The 19493-nt window shown below is 48.1% G+C and overlaps 1 protein-coding gene across 2 annotated transcripts; it reads left to right on the forward strand.

Annotated features, from left to right (window-relative positions):
* Nucleotides 1-9477: 9477 nt before the first annotated feature.
* Nucleotides 9478-18665, forward strand: IRF1 (interferon regulatory factor 1). 2 transcript variants are annotated; one of them, XM_029584127.1, is made up of 10 exons: nucleotides 9478-9611; nucleotides 11527-11617; nucleotides 11907-12006; nucleotides 13914-14090; nucleotides 14499-14548; nucleotides 14670-14808; nucleotides 15104-15238; nucleotides 16149-16195; nucleotides 16927-17058; nucleotides 17704-18665. In XM_029584127.1, the coding sequence occupies exons 2-10, from the start codon at nucleotides 11531-11533 to the stop codon at nucleotides 17737-17739; spliced, it is 903 nt and encodes a 300-aa protein (XP_029439987.1). In that variant the 5' UTR covers nucleotides 9478-9611; nucleotides 11527-11530; the 3' UTR covers nucleotides 17740-18665. The 2 variants fall into 2 exon arrangements, with proteins under 2 accessions (XP_029439987.1, XP_029439986.1); XM_029584126.1 differs by having other exon boundaries at nucleotides 9479-9611; nucleotides 16927-17062.
* Nucleotides 18666-19493: the final 828 nt, after the last annotated feature.

A 19493-nucleotide genomic window follows, 5' to 3' on the forward strand; every position in this document is an offset into this window, starting at 1 on the left:
GCATGCAGTTACCCCCCAACTCCTCCCAACCTACCCCCAATCCCTCTCCTAGGAGTCAGTGGATATTCAGCAGATCTGGTAGTTTCTCATCCTTGCATTACCCATAGCATCAAGAGGGCTGCAATGCCAGTGCGCCAAGCTCCTGAGAGGCCTAATAACAGTGGATACCTTTTCTGAACTCACTCTGAGCCCTTAAGGGTAGCCTCTGGGGTTCTTCCTTTACTGGGAGCACGTATTAAGAATTAATTTTTTTGGAGTATTTGCTGTGTGCCAGGCCCCAAAATATCCTGCACAGGCCAGGGATTGGTGCAGTGTATAATTATTAGGATTGACTGACTGATTTCTAAGCTGCCTTTCCAGAATAAGCTGAAGGTGGAGTACAACAGAAATTAACACATACAATAATACACATGAATCAAAATTTCAAAATCACATCAATAAAATAAAGCACCAATACCAAATCTTAAAAGTAAATTACATAAAAAATGAACATATAAGAGAAAATGCATCAAAACGTCTAGTAAATATCTAAAAACCTTGACCAAAATTACATAACTAATGAGGTTTACTTACTAAAGGTTTTCTCCAATTTTCTATTTATAGGAAAATGCTTAGTATATAGGACTCTAAGTGCCCCTAAATTCCCCTTCAAAACTATTCAGCTAGAGAACTAAATCTAAAAACACAGATGAGATTAGATTGTAAGTCCTCTGGGGCAGGTACCTAGCTACCCTACTTGATCACAACTCATCTTGAGCTCAGGTTTAGAAAGGTGAGTAATTAAGTCTAAAAATCCAAATCCTAAAAGAGATGGCCACCTTACTAGCTAAGAACCAGAAGACATCATTCAAAATGATAAAGGGGATGGAATGAATCCCGTATGAGGAAAGATTAAAGAGGTTAGGACTCTTCAGCCTGGAGAAGAGACGGATGAGGGGAGATATGATAGAGGTCTATAAAATAATGAGAGGAATGAAACAAGTAAAAGTTAATCAGTTGTTTATTCTTTTGAAAAGTACAAAGACCAGGGGACCCGCAAAGAAGTCACTAGGTAATACATTTAAAACTAATAAGAGAAAATACTTTTTTTTACTCAATGCATAATTAAGCTCTAGAATTCGTTGCCAGAGAATGCGGTGAAAGCCATTAGTGTAGCTGCGTTTAAAAAAGGTTTGGACAAGTTCCTGGAGGAAATGTCCATTAATAATTATTAAGGGAGAGTTGCAGAAATCCACTGCTTATTCTCGGGATAGCCAGCATGAAATCTATCTACCCCTTGGGTTCCTTCCAGCTACTTATGACCTGGCTTGATGGTCCTTTGGTCTGACCTAGTATGCACATCTTATGTACGTAAATAATTAAATGCTATGGAAATAGCCAGGTTTTGATTGATTCCCTAAACTGGAGGCAATCGAATGCTAAAGAGGAGTGAATTCTACAAGAAGGCCCGCCTACTGCTGCATTCCACCTTCATCTTGTGATAATCTTAACTTTTGGAATATTTCTAGAATTATTCTTCATGATGAAAATGTAAGAGCAGGTTGTGTAGATCAGCGAAACTAACTCCTATTTTAATGCATTTTGATTTTTTTTTTTTTTCAGACAGCAGAATTGTGAAAAACATACGAGGGTGTGGAGACTTTTGCAAGGCACTACAGCCCCCACCAAGCCTCTCTTTTAAGATGCAAAAGGCCAAGTTATGTGTGCTGCGTGTGGCATGTCTTATTACATTATAGCATGTCAGCATCCACAGATATCCCAAGCACAGATGTGGGTAAGATATCCCAAGTATGGACACAGAGGAGCGGCCGGCGATAGCTTGTGGGCGCTGACACGCTCTCACACACAAGCTTCTCTTCTCATGTTACAGAGTACCTGCAAGTTGCACATTCAGAGCGCCCTATAACCTTTTCTTGTAATTCATAAAGCCCTGCGGAGAATTTCTCCCACTGCGTGAAACAATAGATTCAGAGTCGCTGGGGAAAGGGGGGAGGGGGGGCTGTCATCCAATCCGATCACCTGACAACCCAAATTGTCTTGGTTAAATATGCTTGCTGCCTCTTAATGAGCAAGATAAATTACGAGAGAGAACGATTCAAGGTGCAGTATTTCCTGAAATAAAAGCAGAAAGTATATTCTCTTGAAGACATTTTGTGCTGTATACAGAACATATTTGATTGGTGGGTGCACATATTTAGGGGTGATAGGATCTCCTGGCAGGAATGTTCAGCACCGCAGCTCTGCAAACATGCAGTTACATCATGCTACACTCCACCCCCTACTGCATACCTCTGCCTGATTTATTCTCTGACACACAACAGATTCATTTATCGGAACAAGAAACCTAAGAGAGCAAATGAAGCATTCTCCGAAAAGGACTTTAGCTTCGAGATACATGATTTTGTGATGGCCAAAGCTTGGCATTTTTTTGGAATAGTAATATAGGAGATTAATGGGTGTCCTCCCCAGCACAGACAGGTGGACGCCGCAAATAACCGGGTGCGCGATGCGCTCGTGCCGGCGGCCGCCCTCCCGCCACATCCCGCAATGTACTTGAGCTGTCGGAAAGGGAAGGGTTCGACACCCCCCTTCCCCTCCACATGCCGACAAGAATGGCGCCAGCGTCGCAGGGGTGCCAGGGAGCTGCGGCGCCTTGATGATGGTGCTTCCCCGATTGGCCCAGCGTCGGGAGTGGTGATGTCATCAAGGCGCGCCCTGACACCGGACCACCTGGTTGGCCAAGGGGGGAGCACCCATCACTGATGTCGGGGGGGGGGGGGGGGGGGGGGAAGGGGGGGAGGCGGCCGGCGGTGCACTCAGCAGAGTCCCATCACAGCATCACTGCTCGCAGATCCCTGATGCTGAAGCCGCCACCAAGGACCCCGTCACAGTCAGCCCGGCCGGACGAGGAGCAGGGTAAGCCTCATGAACATAGCACAGAATTTCCCTCAAAGGAGCAGGGAAAGGTGCAAGCGGCTCTAGGCACAGTCATCGTCCTCCTCTGCCTCACTTAGCGGCTCTTCAAGCTCATTCTGCTCTTCCTCCCGTAGTTCAGGTCCCGCCCCCTGCGGCTCGCGGGCAGGAGAGGGAGGATGCCGTCCGCCCCCCCGAGCGGGCGGTCGGAATCAGAACACGAACGATGGGGGCTGGTGCCTAAGGCCTCTTAGACGTCGCATCAGACACAGGCACTACATCGACTAATTCCGCTTGATGGAAGGGCATAGGAAGCGGGGGCCAGACCAAGCGGGAGAGGAGAATGGAGCTGGAAGAGCCAAGCCCACGCAAAGAGAGATCATTAATCAGGTGCGAGCCTTCCCTCGTTTGACCTCAGTCCCGAGCCTGCTGCCATGCAGCCCAAGCTGTCTTACTTTGACACTACCTTGGGCGCATACAAAGAATACAGTAGCTTTGCGTAGCCCAACTACGAGGCCTTCTGTGAGAGAATGGCTAGTAGGTCTGCCATGTTGTGGGGAAGACATGACATTGGCCTTTGGCTCACAAAAATGTCTACCCCGGGCCGTGGACGGTAAAGCCATTTCTCAGCGAGCCAGTGCGCAGCAGACAAGCCAAGCGCACGCAAGGCACAAATTGTGCATGCTGGAAATTCAACCATGGCACCTGCTCCGCGAAAAGATTGCAGATTTAAACGTATCTGCAGCCCATGCGCCACACCACACCAGGCCAACAAATGTCCGTGAGGCGATAAGTGAGGGAAATGAACAGGCCTTATCCCCAACCCCAGTGAGGTGGCCAACAATGCTTCCCTGGTTGGCCCGCTATCCCAATAGGGCTGCAGCAAATACTGTACTGAGCGGTTTCCAAGAGGGATCACCAACACGGGTCAGCCACAATCCGCTAAGGTGGCCAGCGCACCTTCAGCTAGCATTCTGGCTGACATCGTACGGGAGAAACTAGAAAAGGAGGTTCAGCTAGGGCGCGTAGCTGGCCCGTTCACAGAGCACCTGGTGCTCTCCCCTCTAGCAGTCGTTCCTAAGAAGGAGCCTGGAAAATACAGGTTCATACATAACCTCTCTCACCCACTCAGAGCCTCCGTGAACAACCAACCAATTTCCCTGCAGAATACTGCTCAGTGCAATATTTGTCCTTTGACACTTAGTTGACCTTGCTAAGATCCTGTGGTCAGGGCGCCCTATTGGCCAAAGCAGACATCGAGTCTGCATTTAGGCTGCTCCCAGTACACTTGAGCAGTTTCCATTTGTTCTGCTTCCAATTTGAGGGCGGCTTTTACTGTGACAAGTGTCTGCCAATGGGATGCTCGGTCTCCTGTGCTTATTTTGAGACCTTCAGTACATTCCTTTACTGGGCAACTGAGGCGGCTTCTGGGCTAGCATCGCTAGTTCACTATCAAGATGACTTCCTGTTCATAGGAAAAAAAAGGATTCGCTCTTTCACACATTTCGCGATTTGGCGTCCCTTTGGCAGAAGACAAGTCCCTTGGCCCGGTAACTGCCCCGACTCTCCTGGGATTGAGCTTGATTCCACGCATATGAAATCCAGGCCGCCCCGCGGCAAAGTAGTGAAACTGTCAGAATTGGTGGCCGCCACTTTGTGCGGTGGGAAGGTCACGCTGAGACACATGAGGTTCCTTATAGGCAGTTTTGCCTTTGCCGTGCGGGTTATTCCCATGGGAAGGATATTTCTGCGTCGCTCGATTCAGACCACGGTAGGACTGATTCATGGCCATCATCACTTGCGGGTTAGCAGGCCCATCAAGGAGGACTTGAAGCTTTGGTCCATGTTCCTCAGGGACTTCCCAGCCTGATTTCCTCAGGGACTTCTCAGCCTGATCAGCAGCAGCAACCTTCAGTTACACTCTGAGGCATCAGAAGGCATTGGTTTTTGGTGTCTATTTTAGGGGCGATTGGTGTGCAGCGCGCTGGTCGGACACCTGGGCCACGCGCGGCCTAACCAGGAATATCACATTTCTGGGGCTCTTTCCCATCGTTGTCGCAGTGCATATCCGGGGCGGAGCTCTTAGTCACCAACGAGTTGTGCTATGGTGTGACAACGAGGCAGTAGTTCAATCAATTAACAGACTTCTAAGTGCCTCCTGGTAGCTGTGCTGCTGAGGGAATTTGTTTTATGTTGCCTGCAAGCGAACATCGTTGCGCGAGCGAAGCACGTTCCTGGAATGCGCAATGAGATAGCCGACTCTCTTTCTCGCTGCAAGTGGCCCCTGTTCAGGAAGCTGGCGCCGCAAGCTGAACCGAACGGCAGTGAGGTCCCGGAACAGCTTTGGTCCTTCGGAACCGGACAGCGTGCCAGATGCTGCGAAGATCGCTTGCCCCAGCTACATGGAATTCATACGTCTGCAACCACAGCAAAGCGAAGGCGTTTCTCATTGCAAACCGCTGGTCCGGCCCTTTTTCTTGTCCTCACGTGGTGCATCTCTGTCAAAGAAGGCTCAGCCAAAAAGGCTCCTAGGGTCAGGAGAAAAAGGATCAGAGGGAGGAATGGGGATTTAATCATACGAGAGGTCTTCAGGAGTGGGAGATGGGATTTGAGGTCCACTGGCAGGGTGGTTGTTAGACAGGCCGTGGCCAGGCATCCTGAAGCTCTGCCTCAGTGACATCACTCAGCTTTGTCAAGGGGGGGTCCCTCGTGGTGCAGGGGCCTAGGGTGATTGTGCTCCTTGCCTTCCTGTATAACAGGCCCTGTCCACAAAATGCTGGCGGGCAAGAACGTCAACATCTAAACCACCCCCACCTATGACAGCAGAGTAAGTCCTCGCTGGGTTGCTCGACCTTACCCCCTGTCTGACAGCCAAGTCCCCCCCCCCCCCCCCCCACACACACAAAAGAGTCAACCAAGATCCCCTCGGACCAGCTGCATAGCTTCCTGTCTCTTCCTGGTCTGATATTCCTTATGTTCCTCACTTCCTCAGACTAGGACTGTCTGTCTACTCCATTAGCATACAACTTGAATGAGGCAGAAGAACAAAGGACTGTATGAGTATGAACTCAGCCTAGTGCCATGACCCCTAAACGAGGACGTTACTGGACATGCAAATAACTTTCAGCAAGCTTGTGTGCTTTGTTTCTGTTCTTAATGGTCCAAAACGTTTTGTATTACACACCTGCCACAGTAATACTGAGCATAACCAACAAAGGACCCAATGTTTTAAGGTGCACTGGGCTGTATGTAAAGTTTGATCCGGGAACGTGTGCACATTTTTTTATGTGCAAATTTTACTCCTGATGCAATGAGGAGTTTCACACTACCCACTTAAATCCCACGTTAATGAAGGCCAGAAGGAGAACAGGTGGCATCCAGGACAGGCTAGTAATTCAGCATCTCTTCCCCTTCCCCTGTGACTGGAAGGAGGGCGGCAATGCCGCTTTCTTTTATCCTTCTCGCCCCCTCCCTCATTACCTCCTCGCAGGCCGGCTTCCGAGAGGTGGAGGACAGCTCCGCAGGTCCCGTCTGCTGCTGCTGCCACCATCATCCTTCCTCCCTCAGAAACAGGGGGAGCACGCAAGTCGCCACGCTCTCCCCCACAGATGCTTCACCCGGCAGCCCATCAGTTGGCCGACCCCTTAATCCAGCCCAGATGAAGGAAGTAGCTAATAACGCTCCCAATGCAGAGAGGTGCATTTATTTATTTAGATTTTTTTTATATTACGCTTTTCGGCACTTCAAAGCGTACATCAAAGCAGATTACATTCAGGTACAAGAGGTATTTCCCTGTCCCCACAGAGGCTTAACTCATGGTTTTTCAATGCTGGCAATGTAACTCTTGGTCAGAGCTGGAGAGAAGTTACTAAGGCTCATGATTGCTAGCCTTGGGGTTGAACTTAAGAGTTCAGGGTACAGGGATCCTAGGCTTACCTAATAAAAGAACAATTTAGGCAAAGCTCAAGTTTTCTGCACATAGAGCATGCTTTAGTTTAGGCACAGAGGAAATGCTTTGTGCACCAATTTGTTTTATGCGCAGAGAACTCCGTCACACAAAATGTGTTTTCTGTGAGAAAATATTTTAAGTGCACTAACCATATCCTCTGCACATTTTCAGGTTTGCATGCTATTTTATTTTTTTTTGCCTAGTGTATTAGCATATTGTTGCAGTTTATTGCATCAGGAGTCACATTTTTTTTTTACATGTGTGTTAAGAAACTGTACATAAGAAAATGCCATACTGGGTCAGACCAAGGGTCCATCAAGCCCAGCATCCTGTTTCCAACAGAGGCCAATCCAGGCCACAAGAACCTGGCAAGTACCCAAACACTAAGTCTATTCCATGTTACCGTTGCTAGTAATAGCAGTGCAGTTTTAATACCCAGTTTATTTCAATGGCTCCAAAGTGTAATCTGTGTTAAACTACTGTTTTATGGCATAAACTGATTCTACTTCCCTTTGGCCATAAAAGAAAACCAGGTAACCTGGGGAGGTAGAATGCCAGCACACTGAAACTAGCAGCAAAGCAAAACAAATAAATAAAAATAGAAGCCATAACGTTTGTACTTTTGTTCTGTTGGTTAAAGGCAATGTCTAGGTTGCATGTTCTGGGCTTTGTTTGGAAAAGTCCCAGTCTTTGGATTAATACCATTTTGTTCCATATTTAACTATGTTCTGATGTACTTGAAGAAATAAAATATCCTTCAAAGTGAAAAATAAATAAATATGTTGGCAGTTACGTCAGAAAATGTGTTAGAAAAAGTCTGTGTCAGAAAATGTGTTTCTTTGTAGCTATGCACATAGGGGCAGATTTTCAAAGGGGTACGCGCGAAAGATACACGTGTACCCCCCGAAAACCTGCCCCAAGCTCCCCCTGCGTGCACCGAGCCTACGTTAAATAGGCTCGGCGACGAGCGCAAGTCCCGGGGCTTTCCTGGGTGGGCGTGTCGCGGCGGCGCGTCATCTGGGGGCGGGGCTGCAGGCGTGGTTCCGGCCTGGGGGCATTTCGGGGGAGTGGCCGAGGCCTCCGAAACTGCTCCCGGGCCGGGGAATCGCACGCCGGCGGTTGGCCTGGCGCGGGCAGGCGTAACTTTGATAACAAAGGTGGTGGGGGGGGGGGGATAGGTAGGAGAAAGGAGGGGAAGGTGTGGGGGGGGGGGGGGTGGAAATCGGAGCGGCCTCGGAGGGAACGGAGGCAGGCTGCGCGGCTTGGCACGTGCGGGCTGCCGATTTTGCGCAGCCTTGCGCACGCCGACCCCAGATTTTAAAAGATACGTGCGGCTACGCGCTAAAATCCGGCATACTTTTGTTTGCACCGGGTGCAGTTTTTTAAAATCTACGTCATACAGTGCAGTCATATGAAATGCATTTTATACCTTTACTTAGATGAGGACCTCTACTGGGATGCCTTTCAACTTCAGACACTTGCGCCCTAGGAAGGGGGGCAAAAAAGTTAAACTTCTTGAACTGGGAAGCCTTCCAGCTTTTTTAAATCTTTGTCAGGCTTCAAAATCTGAGCCCCCACCGACTGGGCTATTTTGTCTATTCAAACTCCTGTTAAGAACAGTGCAGGAGGCAGAGGGAGAAAACCCCTTGACTACAAGAAAGATAATAGCAAGCTAATTACTTCATGATATTGGTAAGTTTTTACTTTTTCTGAATACCCTAAGCTAGTATTAGAGAAAATTATGTACTAGAAAGAATTTTATTCTACCAGAAAAATGTCTTTGGTAGATATTTATCTGACTGCTATAATTTCAGTAGCTATAGCTATCATTTCTCTAAATAACACTAAAGGGCACCTCTCCTCTCCAAAACACTAAAATCCTTCCCTAAGGGGAGGAGGGGCTTCTGAAAAGGTAGGGGGACAGGAGCAGGGCATACCCTGACTTCCACGGCCAGGTACATCACTGGAGTCCAGCCTCGCTGGTCTAACTTTGCTTTCATTTCTGGGGAGATATTAGAATTTAAAAAGCCTGGAAGGTTCTACACCTCAACCCAGGCCCACGATTTAGAAAGCAATTCCGCGCCTTCCCGGCGTCCTCCCAGGGCGCACGAAGAAAACGGGCCCACGCCTTCATTAAAAAAAAAAAAAAGAATTAAAAACGCAAGGAGGACGAGGGAGTTTCTTTTCTTGGTTTCAACAGGAAGCAGCGGGGCAAGCTCGGACTCTGCAAACTTCCAGAGACCGAAGAAACAGTAAATCCCGGTACCAGGAGCACGCGCTGCAAAAGGGCCCTCCCCGCCCCCAATCTGAAGTCCTTCACAGGAAGGAAAACTTTGGTGTCTCCCGGGTCCTTCCCAAAACAAAAAACCGAAACCGGGGGGAGGGGGTGGGCTGCTTTGCATGCGTCCCATCCCGGGGAGGGCACGGCACGTGCACCTAGTGCCGCAGCCGGGAGACGCGCAGCACTTCCGGTAAACGGCCCCTAGCGGGGGAGGGGGGGAAGCGCCTCCTGGACTTCCCCTCCGCCTGTAGAGCCACAACTGCCTGATTTCTGCGAAACCACCTGACCTCGCTCAGCCAACCGGACGGCGGCGCGCGCCCATTGGCCCTGGCGCCCCGTGCTCCTGGGCGAGCCCGCCCGCCGCTTCTAAATAGGCGCTGGCGCGCGGCGCTCGAGCAGAGTGGCTCGCGGCAGTGCCTTCCAGCAGCAGCAGAACAGCAAGTGGATCCCCCTCCTCATCACCTCGAGGTGGGTCCGCGCGGGTTCCCGGTGCAGAGGATGGTGATCAGCACCCCCCCCTTTGCAACCTGCATGATTTGGGAGTTCAGCTCCCCGGCTGCCTTGCTTGCACGCCGTGCAGGGAAGAGTTGGGAGTGCAAAAGTGGCGCCCGTGCGTGCCTGCTGTCGGACTTTAGCTGCGATCTGATGAAGTCGTGCATCGTGCCACGCGATCGGAGTCGGAGAACATGATTTTGGTCTGAATGCTGGGAGGCTGACAGCCTGTCCTAGCCCATGCATGTCATGTATTTGTTTTTAAAGTAGAACGAGCAGCTTTCTTGTGACCCAGGGAGGGATGTTGCTATTTTGAAGAGCGACCAGGAAGTGGAGGGTTGAAAAAAAAAAAAAGAGTGCATTCATTGTGCATCAGTGTTGGCGCTTGCCAAGAGCGGTGGTGACCTTTTTACGATGAGCAGCTCCAGGGATCAAAGGCTTGCTTAATTTATTTGTCTAACGACTTCACAATCTTAGCGGCTGTTGCAAAGCAGAAGTATAGCGCAGTAAAACCGACTCCGAGATCGATAGATCGGTTTATACACATTTTGCATTCATCATTAGTAGTTTTGCTTTTCTTGTTTTCATAACATTCGCGTAAAATGCAGCGGGTCAGACGTTGTTTTGCAACGAGGAGTCTGAGATGTTGCCATTGTTATTTCTAGGTCTAGCTACCCAGTTGTTACTTTTTTTTTTCTGGAAGTTGCACAGGGCGGCTTCTTCGAGCTTTAGGGCAGTGACAGGGTAAGGCAGAACCTTTGCCCATTCGGCAGGCGTCGGACAGCAGAACTGCCTCTACCGGATTAAGACTCTTGCCATTGGATTGCTAGATTAGGTGACAGATAAGGACCCTAAAAACCATGTTACCATATCCCGTTTGCTTTCTTGCTGTAGACCATAGTTCAGCTCTGGCCCTTCACCCTTGAGCATTCTTTCTCCTGGAGAAACCCAGATAGGTGTTTTTTTTTCTTGGGTGGGGAGGCAATCAGATCCGTATAAGAATTACCCAAGGAAGAGCCAGTCTATAAACTTTCGAGGCCTGTTATTCATCTCAAAAAGTTGGTCACTCACAGCCAGCTCTGGATCATTCTTAGCTTTGGCCAAGGTCAGGCTGTGCAGAAGAACCCAGCGGATGCTGGGATTGCAGCCTGGGCGGCCTCCATTAAGCAGTTGCTATTCAAGCAAAGCCAATGTCAAGCGGTCATAGCTGCTTTAGCTGTTGCATGCATTTGCTGTTATTTTATATCTCGCCCCCTGGGGGGGGGGGGGGGGGACCAAGCCTGACTATTGCAGCAATAGGCCATGGGCAGGGGCCATACACCAGGCCTTCTTCCTGAATCCTGCAATTGTGGATCTTGAACTCGGCCAATAGGTGGCACCCACGTGATGACCACAGCTTCCGCCATTGTATCCCCAGCCAAGACCCGACTGGGGGCTGGGACCTTCTTGGGTGGCGCTACCAGTGGGCGCCACCAAGTCGGCCCATTGCAATTTCCAAAAAGCTATTCATTGGGCATTACTTAAGTATATTCCTAAAACATTAAGCATCATAAATTAAGACAGCACACAGAACACTTAAATCTAACATTTAAACAAAGGATTAGATGATACCAAAAACGCGACCTTCAGCTATAGCCTGTATTAACAACTGGGGCTTTTTACCTTTTTCCTTCAGTTTAAATAGTCTTTTTCTTCACATAGTTCAAGTGGCAAGGATTTCCCCGAGATAGGTGCAGGAGTTGAAAAGCCTTGTGCATGGGGATTCCGAAGCTTCAATTCATTGGAAGTTCGCATAACTTAGAAATTGAGCCTCTTTTTTTAATAGGGGGGCATGTGCAGCTGGGTTTGGTTTGGAACTTAGTAACAGACATATCCTGCTTTTATTCTGCAGCACGATGCCTGTGACAAGACTACGCATGAGGCCCTGGCTGGAGCAGAAGATAAACTCCAGTTCCGTTCCGGGGCTGGAATGGATCAACAAGGTGAGATTGATTACCTGCCCTGTAATTTTGTTTCTAACCTGTACAGGAGAAGACTTTTACAATGTAGTGATTTGGGCATGGAGCCTATTAAAATAGTTTTTTGGGTTTTTTTGTTTTTGCTGCAGCATGCACAATAGTGTGTCAGGGAAAAGTTAAATGCATTTACTATGCCTAATGTCAAGCATAAGTGTTCTGAATTAGAGGCAATGCCAGCTTGCCATTTCTCTTTAATCAGTTTTGTTCTGATGCATAGGTGTATATATTTATTTTTAAATGCACTTTACCACAGGAGAAGATGATTTTCCAAATCCCCTGGAAGCATGCAGCCAGGCACGGCTGGGACATGGAATTGGATGCCTCTCTCTTCCGGAGCTGGGCCATTCATACTGGTGGGTACTTGTGTTACAAAGATTGCTCCTAGAAGTGAAGGTTCGGGGTGCAGAACACGTACATGGGCAGCTTCTGATGGAGCTGGAAGCCCAACCCGGAGAAACCAGGCCAAATTAAAAAAAAAAAAAAAAAAAGTAGGGCTTAAATTTAAACAATCCGCCTTCCTAACATTGGAGAGTGCGGTACTAGATAAACCCCATAACAAACTGGGTGGGTGTGAGTGGCTAAATTTAAGCCACCTAGGGTAGCTGCTACAAAAGAGGTACAATGCCAGGTGCCTCTCGTAGACATCTGGATCCAGGCACTGCAGTAACAGGCTGCCTCGGTCACGTGCTCGGCTGTGGCTGAAAATTGGCTGCTTGGCCGGCGAGAGCGAGGGTGGCTGAAAAGGCTATATGTAAATAGCAACTCTCATTTCCACTTGAGTGGCTCCCCCAAAAAGTTTGAGGTGATTTACACTGTTTTGTTTACGATCACTGGAAATAGAATACAAAATATTAAAATAACTTAGTATTGCCTAATGCGGTGGAGGCCAGTCACAACAGCCAAGCAGAATGGGAGCTTTGCCTAGCTAAGGCGAGCCACAGACTGGGGGAAGCCGCCTTACTTAATCAGATCTCTGCCTCCCGCCTGAAGTATCCGTTGGCTAATAAAACCATAAAGGTACGATCGCTCTGTAGCAGGAAGTAAACGGGGTTTTCAGAAGGCTGGCATCTTTCCTCAAGGCGGCTGCAGGGCTCAGGAACTGGCCACTTCAGCACAGGTTCTGGGCACGTGGACATGACTGTGGGGTGGCAGACGAGATGGGCCTGTACAGACCCCCGCCCCCAATTTAGATTCTGTCTCTGACACGTGAGTAATTATGGCTGGGCACGTAAAGCGAGGTAACACCCCTGCCCCCCGTTGTAAATGATGATGATCCTCAGGTTAAGGGGGGTTCCTTTCCGACCCTGCCTGGACCCTTTTATAGCGGATTGCTCTGTCCATCATCCTCTTTAGCTGTTCTGTAGAGTAGGGGGGCAGGTGCTAATCTCGGCTCTGCACATGAGGTCCTGCTTTCAGGGGCCCCTCTGTCCTGACGCTGAAGCAGACCTGGGATGAATAGGACTTTCTCCGGGGATCTCCCCGCATTATGGAATTCCCGGCCAAGGAAAACGCATCAGGCTAGAGATTATTGGGCTTGCAGATGATGAGAGGAGACTTGGTGGTTCTCAGGAGCCCTAGCTGGGTTCTTTATCCCACCTTTTATCTCCTCTGAGTTTTTTTTTATGTTTAAGTTTGAGGATTGCTGTTAGTAAATAAGCAGAGGAGCAGCCTTGTGGTTAGAAGGGTTGTGACCCAGGGCAGCCAGGCTTCAAATCCTGCTGCTGCTGCTGCTCCTTTTTGCCTCCTGTAAGTCACTTCATCCACCATCGCCGCAGGTATAAAGTGATATTGTAAAATCTCTGGGGACAGGGAAGTAACGGCAATACCTGAATGCAACGCAGCTTGAGCTCCAACGAAAAGGCAGGAGCGAAATCTAAAATAAGCACTCTGTGTTTGGGTGTTTAAGGACATAAAATTACATCTTGCTTCCATTAAAAAAAAAACCAAAAACAAACAGTGAGTTGCATGCTCTCTCTCTTTTTATTACAGCTTATTAAATTGGTTGCAGGGCTTGTATCTCTGCCTTGAGCAGCGGCAAAGGCCAAACTGTTACTTAATGAAGAAATAAACCTTGCATCTCAAAGCGGAAAGGAATAACATCTCTGTTTGAGATCCGAGGCTGTACTTAAACTCTGACGCCCATGCTGGCAAAGGCCCCTCTTACTGAAAGCTCCATGGAAAGATGCAAGTTGGCCAGAGCGCTGTAACAAGGCTGGCATAATGGCGCCCTTGCTGACAGCTTTCTGTTATCTTCCTGCAGGACGCTACAAGGCAGGCGAGAAACAACCTGACCCCAAGACCTGGAAGGCGAACTTCCGCTGTGCCATGAATTCCTTGCCGGACATTGAAGAAGTGAAGGATAAAAGCATTAATAAGGGCTCTGGAGCCGTCCGCGTTTACAGAATGCTCCCGGGCACACCGAAGCTGGAGAGAAGAGGTAGCTCCCTTAAAGTGCTCTCCCGTGGCATGAGCAAGCATGGGCTCGGCTTCCAGTTCTGGCAGGCAGAAGGGGCTAGCTCGCTTGCTTAAACCCAGCACTGCTGTAAGTCCGTTTTATGCACAAAAGCTCATGTGCCCTTTCGTGCAAAGAAAGACCCTTCATGTTCCATGCCTTCAAACGGTTTAGTCAGAAGGAAGGGCGGGGAAACGCAGCCCAGGCAGACTTGTTCTTTTGCTGGGAGCTGCTTTCTGCCGTCTGGCATGGAATGAATGTTTTTAGAAGAATGCCGCTCTCGTTACTTCCGCTGGAGATTTACACGTAGGGCATCCCAACTGAGTGGCAGGGTTTTGGGGGGAGGGGTCACTGCTTTTTATTCTTATTTTGGACTTTTGTTTTGTTTTGTAGAAAGGAAATCCAAATCTCTTAAGGAGCCTAAAAGCAAGAGTAAGAGGCAGGTAAGCTGTAACTACCAGTCGAGAAGACAAGATAAAAGTTTGAATTGCAAGCCCGAAAGTTCATCGGTGCAGAGAAGGGTTGCAGGCAGCAGTTTTCAGTGACCCGAAATTCTCTTTACAGTCAACTGAAGACTCGTTGGGCTTAGACGAGACGATGGATGTAGGGTACAGCCCGTATGGGCCCAGTGACCACAGCAGCTACACGCTGCAGAGCTGCTCCATCCAGGACCTGGAAGTGGGAAGCACAGATGCCAGCTTGGGTGAGAACAGCCGTTGGGGGGGACAAATCACGATTGCGCCTCATTTCCACGCTCCTGAGACTCAGGAAGCCACAGTCATCGCTTTTCTGTTGCTAACAGCTTTAGCTCCTGATGAAGGGGTTATTGGATGTCCAGCTAATTTAACTTAACATTAGAACATTTTTCAGCTGGGCTAGCAATTGTCCCGGGCAGAGGTTTTGGATACAGTAAAAAAAAAACCAGCAGGAGAGAGAACTGCCACTCTGCACTGTTGTAAAGGGTTTCCCCAACCTGCGTTTTTGTTGTTGTAATCTAGGTTTTGCAGAATGCAGAGCGAGCACAGAGGCCCTGCAGGCCACGCAGTGGCAGGAATCCTCCGACATCCTATCAGCGGACAGCACGAACGAGTTGTATTCCTTTCAGGTGTCACCTCTGCCCTCCTCTTCTGAGGGTTGGTATTTGTTTTGAACTTTTTCTTGGGTATATGTTTGCCTTCTGTAGCCTTCCAGTTGCTGCTAGGGACTCTGGCAGTCGACAGTTTTGTTTTGTTTTTTTAAATTCATTTCTATAAAGATGCGATCCCCTCGCATGGTTTCAAAGCTTTTGCAGTAGTCTGTTCGCTTAGGGTTTTTTTTTTTCATCTTCCACTGTGGTGCAGCAGGAAACATATACAGATTGAAGCTCCAGGATGGGCTGGTCCTGGTTTTTGTTTTGCAGCTTCGGTGTCAGCCATGACCCTGCAGCTCATCACGGCTTTACCCCCTGCAACTGCAGGTCCTCCCTACAAAAAAGAAAAAGCAAATGTCATTAAAATTCAAAGACATTTTGGTTACTTCAAAGTCTTCTCTGCCATTATATGTACCCTGCCACTATTCCTGTAACACTGGGTAAAAGTTGGCTTAAGGCACAGCGGTAGGATCTCTAATACTAAATGATACAAAACATCTGCTGCATCCACTCTTTTTGCTTCTAACGTATTTGACGCCACTTTTGCTCTCAACGGCTGATTGCTCTGGCACTTTTTATTTTTTCCTTTTTAACCCCAAAACGTAATGCAGGGGAGAGCGATTATTTTGGCGTGGCGGGGCCTGGGTGCTGTGTTACTCCCACCTTTATCAGAGGCAAAAATAAATACGGCTGTGAAATCCATTGGATGACAACATCGTAACCTCTTTTTGTGAGAGCTTGGTAGAAGCAGCAATCCTGTCCTTTTTTTAGTTTAGCATATCAAAGGTGACCTTGAGTTATGAGGAAGGGTGGCAGTGCATGTCATTAGTAAAGGGAGAACAGAAGGGAATGGGGTGCGATTTCTACTGCAGCATCTTGCCCGGCTGACCTGTGTGACCCTTTAACATTTCCAGAAACAGAGGCAGAAAGTGAGAAGAGTCTAGCGGAAGACCTTGCAAAGGTAAGTTACAACGTTTCAGAGTCGTATTGAATCTTTCGAAGGTACCAATTGAGTGGGTGAAATGTAACTTGTGCACCCTAGAGAGGCAAACCAGTGGATTCTGCAATAGGGAGCAGCAGCAGCAGCAGCATTTTAGGTTTATGTCTGTTACGTTTGCTGATTGCACACAAGCCAAAGGCGTGCCCGCAAGTAGGCTGGTTAAAAATAAATGAATGAATGAATGAATGAATGAATGAAAAGAAAAGCTCTGTCCTTTGTGGAGGTAGTAAGTAGGATGAGGGCAGATCCTTCAAACACAGGTGATCGGGAGTTGCTTCAGACGCACAAGACCATCCCAGTGCGACCCATACCACTCGGTCACTCTTTGAGAGCAGGAGCCCCCATGTCATAGCACAGAGGGTCACCGCGTGCTGGTCACCCAACTGGCAAGGCCTGCTGAGAAATGGCAGAGGGATACGGGCCGCTAAGGGTGCGGGGCTGGTTCTGCAGTATCCAAGGCTAGCAACCCCTTCCCCATGGCACAAAACAGGACGTTAGTGTCCTTTTATGATCTGCTTTCTTCATAGTGAGATATTTTAATGAAACTGAGGCTTTATCGTCAAGTTTTTGTACAAAGTTGACGCCAGAGTCCCCGTCGTCTTCTCTCGATACCATTTTAACAAATCACTAGTGTTTGACATCGAATGCAAGGGGGAAGCAGGGGTTTTACAGGACTGCTTGCTTGCTTACAGTACCTCGAGCAGCCTTCAGAGTGGCAGCAGACATGCATAGACGGGAAAGGGTTTTTCAGCAACGAAGTTGGAACACTTAATTGTTTCTATGAGGCCAGCACGCCAGACGAGGATACGGAGATGGAGAAAACGGCAGGTACTATTTGTCCTCTCTAATCGGTGGGGTCGTAGGGTGGAGCTTTGGGGATTTTATAGTGCCGCTTCTCTTAAAGGAGGATTGCAGAGCACTACATTGGTCGTATTACCCCAGAAAACACCCACTTGCGGGGTAGAAAATGTGGTAGCCAACATTGGAGCCTCCCCCCAAAACTGTTATAAGCAACAACTGCCCTGGGTGGGGCCCACAATTTACTTGGGAACAAGCTCATCCCACTGCGTGAACAGGGTCAGAGAGAGGCAGTCACCCAGCAGCGTGGGACTTGTTCTTAAATCCCAGGAGTTAACTTTCTTCTCGGCTCTGACCACCTTAATAGAAATGGGAAGTGGGGAAAAAATGCAGATTAGGAATTTCCTAAGTGCATCAATCTGCCCCTCTCTGCAGCGCTGATTCCAGGCCCCAGCTGCACTGACATTTCACGCAAGCACCGAACGCTGCAGTGAGCTGAAAACCTCCATGTTCTCTTCTTTTTAAAACGCTTACAAACCAGCCGTGGAGTGCCTCTTAACATTTCTAGCTAAATTCCTTCCGTACAACGGCAACAAAATGTGGAAATTGTGTTCTAAATGTTGTTGCGGGTCAAGTTGTTTAAATCCTGCTGTTTTTTGTTTTTGGGCCAGGTGGCGAGATCGAACTCCGACTCAGCACAGATATGAAATCCAGCTTGGACCTCATTAGCTGGCTGGACCCTATTATTGCACCCATGCGTCCTACCAGCCTGACAGCTATCTCCTGCACACTCTAACTCCATGAAACCGGAGTGGAGGATTCTGTGGCACGTGAAGCGGAGAGAGCCTGTGCTTGTGGCCGACCATGGAGCAGTAGAGAAGTCTGAGCTACTGCCTCTTGTTTCATGCCTTTGGATTAGAAGACCTAGCATGAAGAACTGCACTACAAGGGACCAGTGGTCCGAGCCGATGGCTCAACTTTGAAACTGGTCAGTTGCCATAATTTACCACCTCCAGGAGCTGTGTTCTAGCATGATGAAGACTTTACAGCTACTGCAGCACCCGAAAATGAGAATAGGGCTCTGCATTCTGTCCTTAGTGACTGGGAACGGGTCATCCTATGGCCCGTTTTTTGGTCTTGTTCCATACTAAACACGGCAAAAGCACGTACTGCCGTGTGTAGAACTGGCCTGAGCAGAGTCTGCTTTTAAGACCCCTTTTTAAGGAATTCAGTATGGATTCTCATGTGCACCTTTACATTAGTTTTAAGATGTTTGAAGCATTAAGCCAGTTAATCTAGAGAGCCCACTAGCTTACTGGTAGTTGTGTTCATTTCCTCACGCCCTCCAAAAACTGTTGCTATAAGCAATAATTGCACACGTTGGCATATAATTATTAACTCCAGGGCACAGGCGTTGCAGGACTCTGGTCTTGTACAAGTGCGCAGTTAAGAGGTTAGCAGCGTCAAGCTCAGTGTGAATGGCTGTTGAGCAGGACCTTGCCTCTAGTCTGTTTAGTACATCTCACATTAACTGCAAAAAGCCATCCATGTGATATGACTGTATATATGTTACATTTGTAAATGTTAAATTTTGTTTTGATACCTAAATAAAGGCTTATGATATACTGTTTAATTTATGAAGTGGGCATGCTGATTTCAGTACTACCGCTAACTTTTCCAGTTAACCTTATCCATCAAGAGGGTTTTTGTTATGTTGAGCCTTACTATGTAAAAATAAAGATATTGACTTGATAGTATAGATTTGTGACACAGGGACCTGTCTTATTAAACAGACAAGGAATGGGAGAAAAACCTTAGTAAATCAGGTCTTTAAAAGCTTTTTTTTTTTTTTTTTTTTTTTTTTTTTTTTTTTTTAAATCAGACTTTTCTCAAATAGAGCTAGCAAAGTCCTTGAGCTGCACGCATGCCTCTCTTGTTGGAGGCCTGTGTATCAAGACGCCTGCCATATCCTGCATCCCTGCAAACATTTTGCAATACGTCTGCAGGAGCAATCATTGGGGTGTTCAGATTAGGGATTAAAGTCTCAGTAACTTTTAAACAGGCAGAGGTGCGCGTGGCCAGCCTGCAGCGGGGGACGCGGCCATTTTCTAACATTCCCGTCCCGCGTATACGCACGCGTGTTATAAAAAGAAATAGCTTGATCAGGCGCACATTCACGTGCACGCAATTTTAATTGGATGTGCCGATGCATGCAAATGCTGCTTTGTATTGTGTAAGTGGAGGTATTTCAAAAGCCATGTGTGCCAACACCATTAGCCATTTTCCCAGTTCATTCCCATTTCGCCCAGTCAAGGGCTAGGACTTCCAACCCCCTCCCCCATAAGTTTAATAGCCTCCCTGCTCCTCTTTTAGACCTGACTCTTAAAACCCTGCTGACCTGTCTCCATTTTTTTGTTTTACAACTTACACAGTCCTCCTAAGCTGACGTTACGTGGTAGAG

The sequence above is a fragment of the Rhinatrema bivittatum genome, chromosome 18, assembly GCF_901001135.1.
Source record: "Rhinatrema bivittatum chromosome 18, aRhiBiv1.1, whole genome shotgun sequence".
Lineage (NCBI taxonomy): Eukaryota > Metazoa > Chordata > Amphibia > Gymnophiona > Rhinatrematidae > Rhinatrema > Rhinatrema bivittatum.

Excerpts from the sequence above, each read along its gene's own strand:
- IRF1 (XM_029584126.1), top strand. The coding sequence starts at position 11,531 with ATGCCTGTGACAAGACTACGCATGAGGCCCTGGCTGGAGCAGAAGATA. Across the intron at positions 14,809-15,103 it reads AAGCACAGATGCCAGCTTGG|GTTTTGCAGAATGCAGAGCG; the intron begins GTGAGAACAGCC and ends GTTGTAATCTAG. Across the intron at positions 17,063-17,703 it reads GGAGATGGAGAAAACGGCAG|GTGGCGAGATCGAACTCCGA; the intron begins GTACTATTTGTC and ends TTTTTGGGCCAG.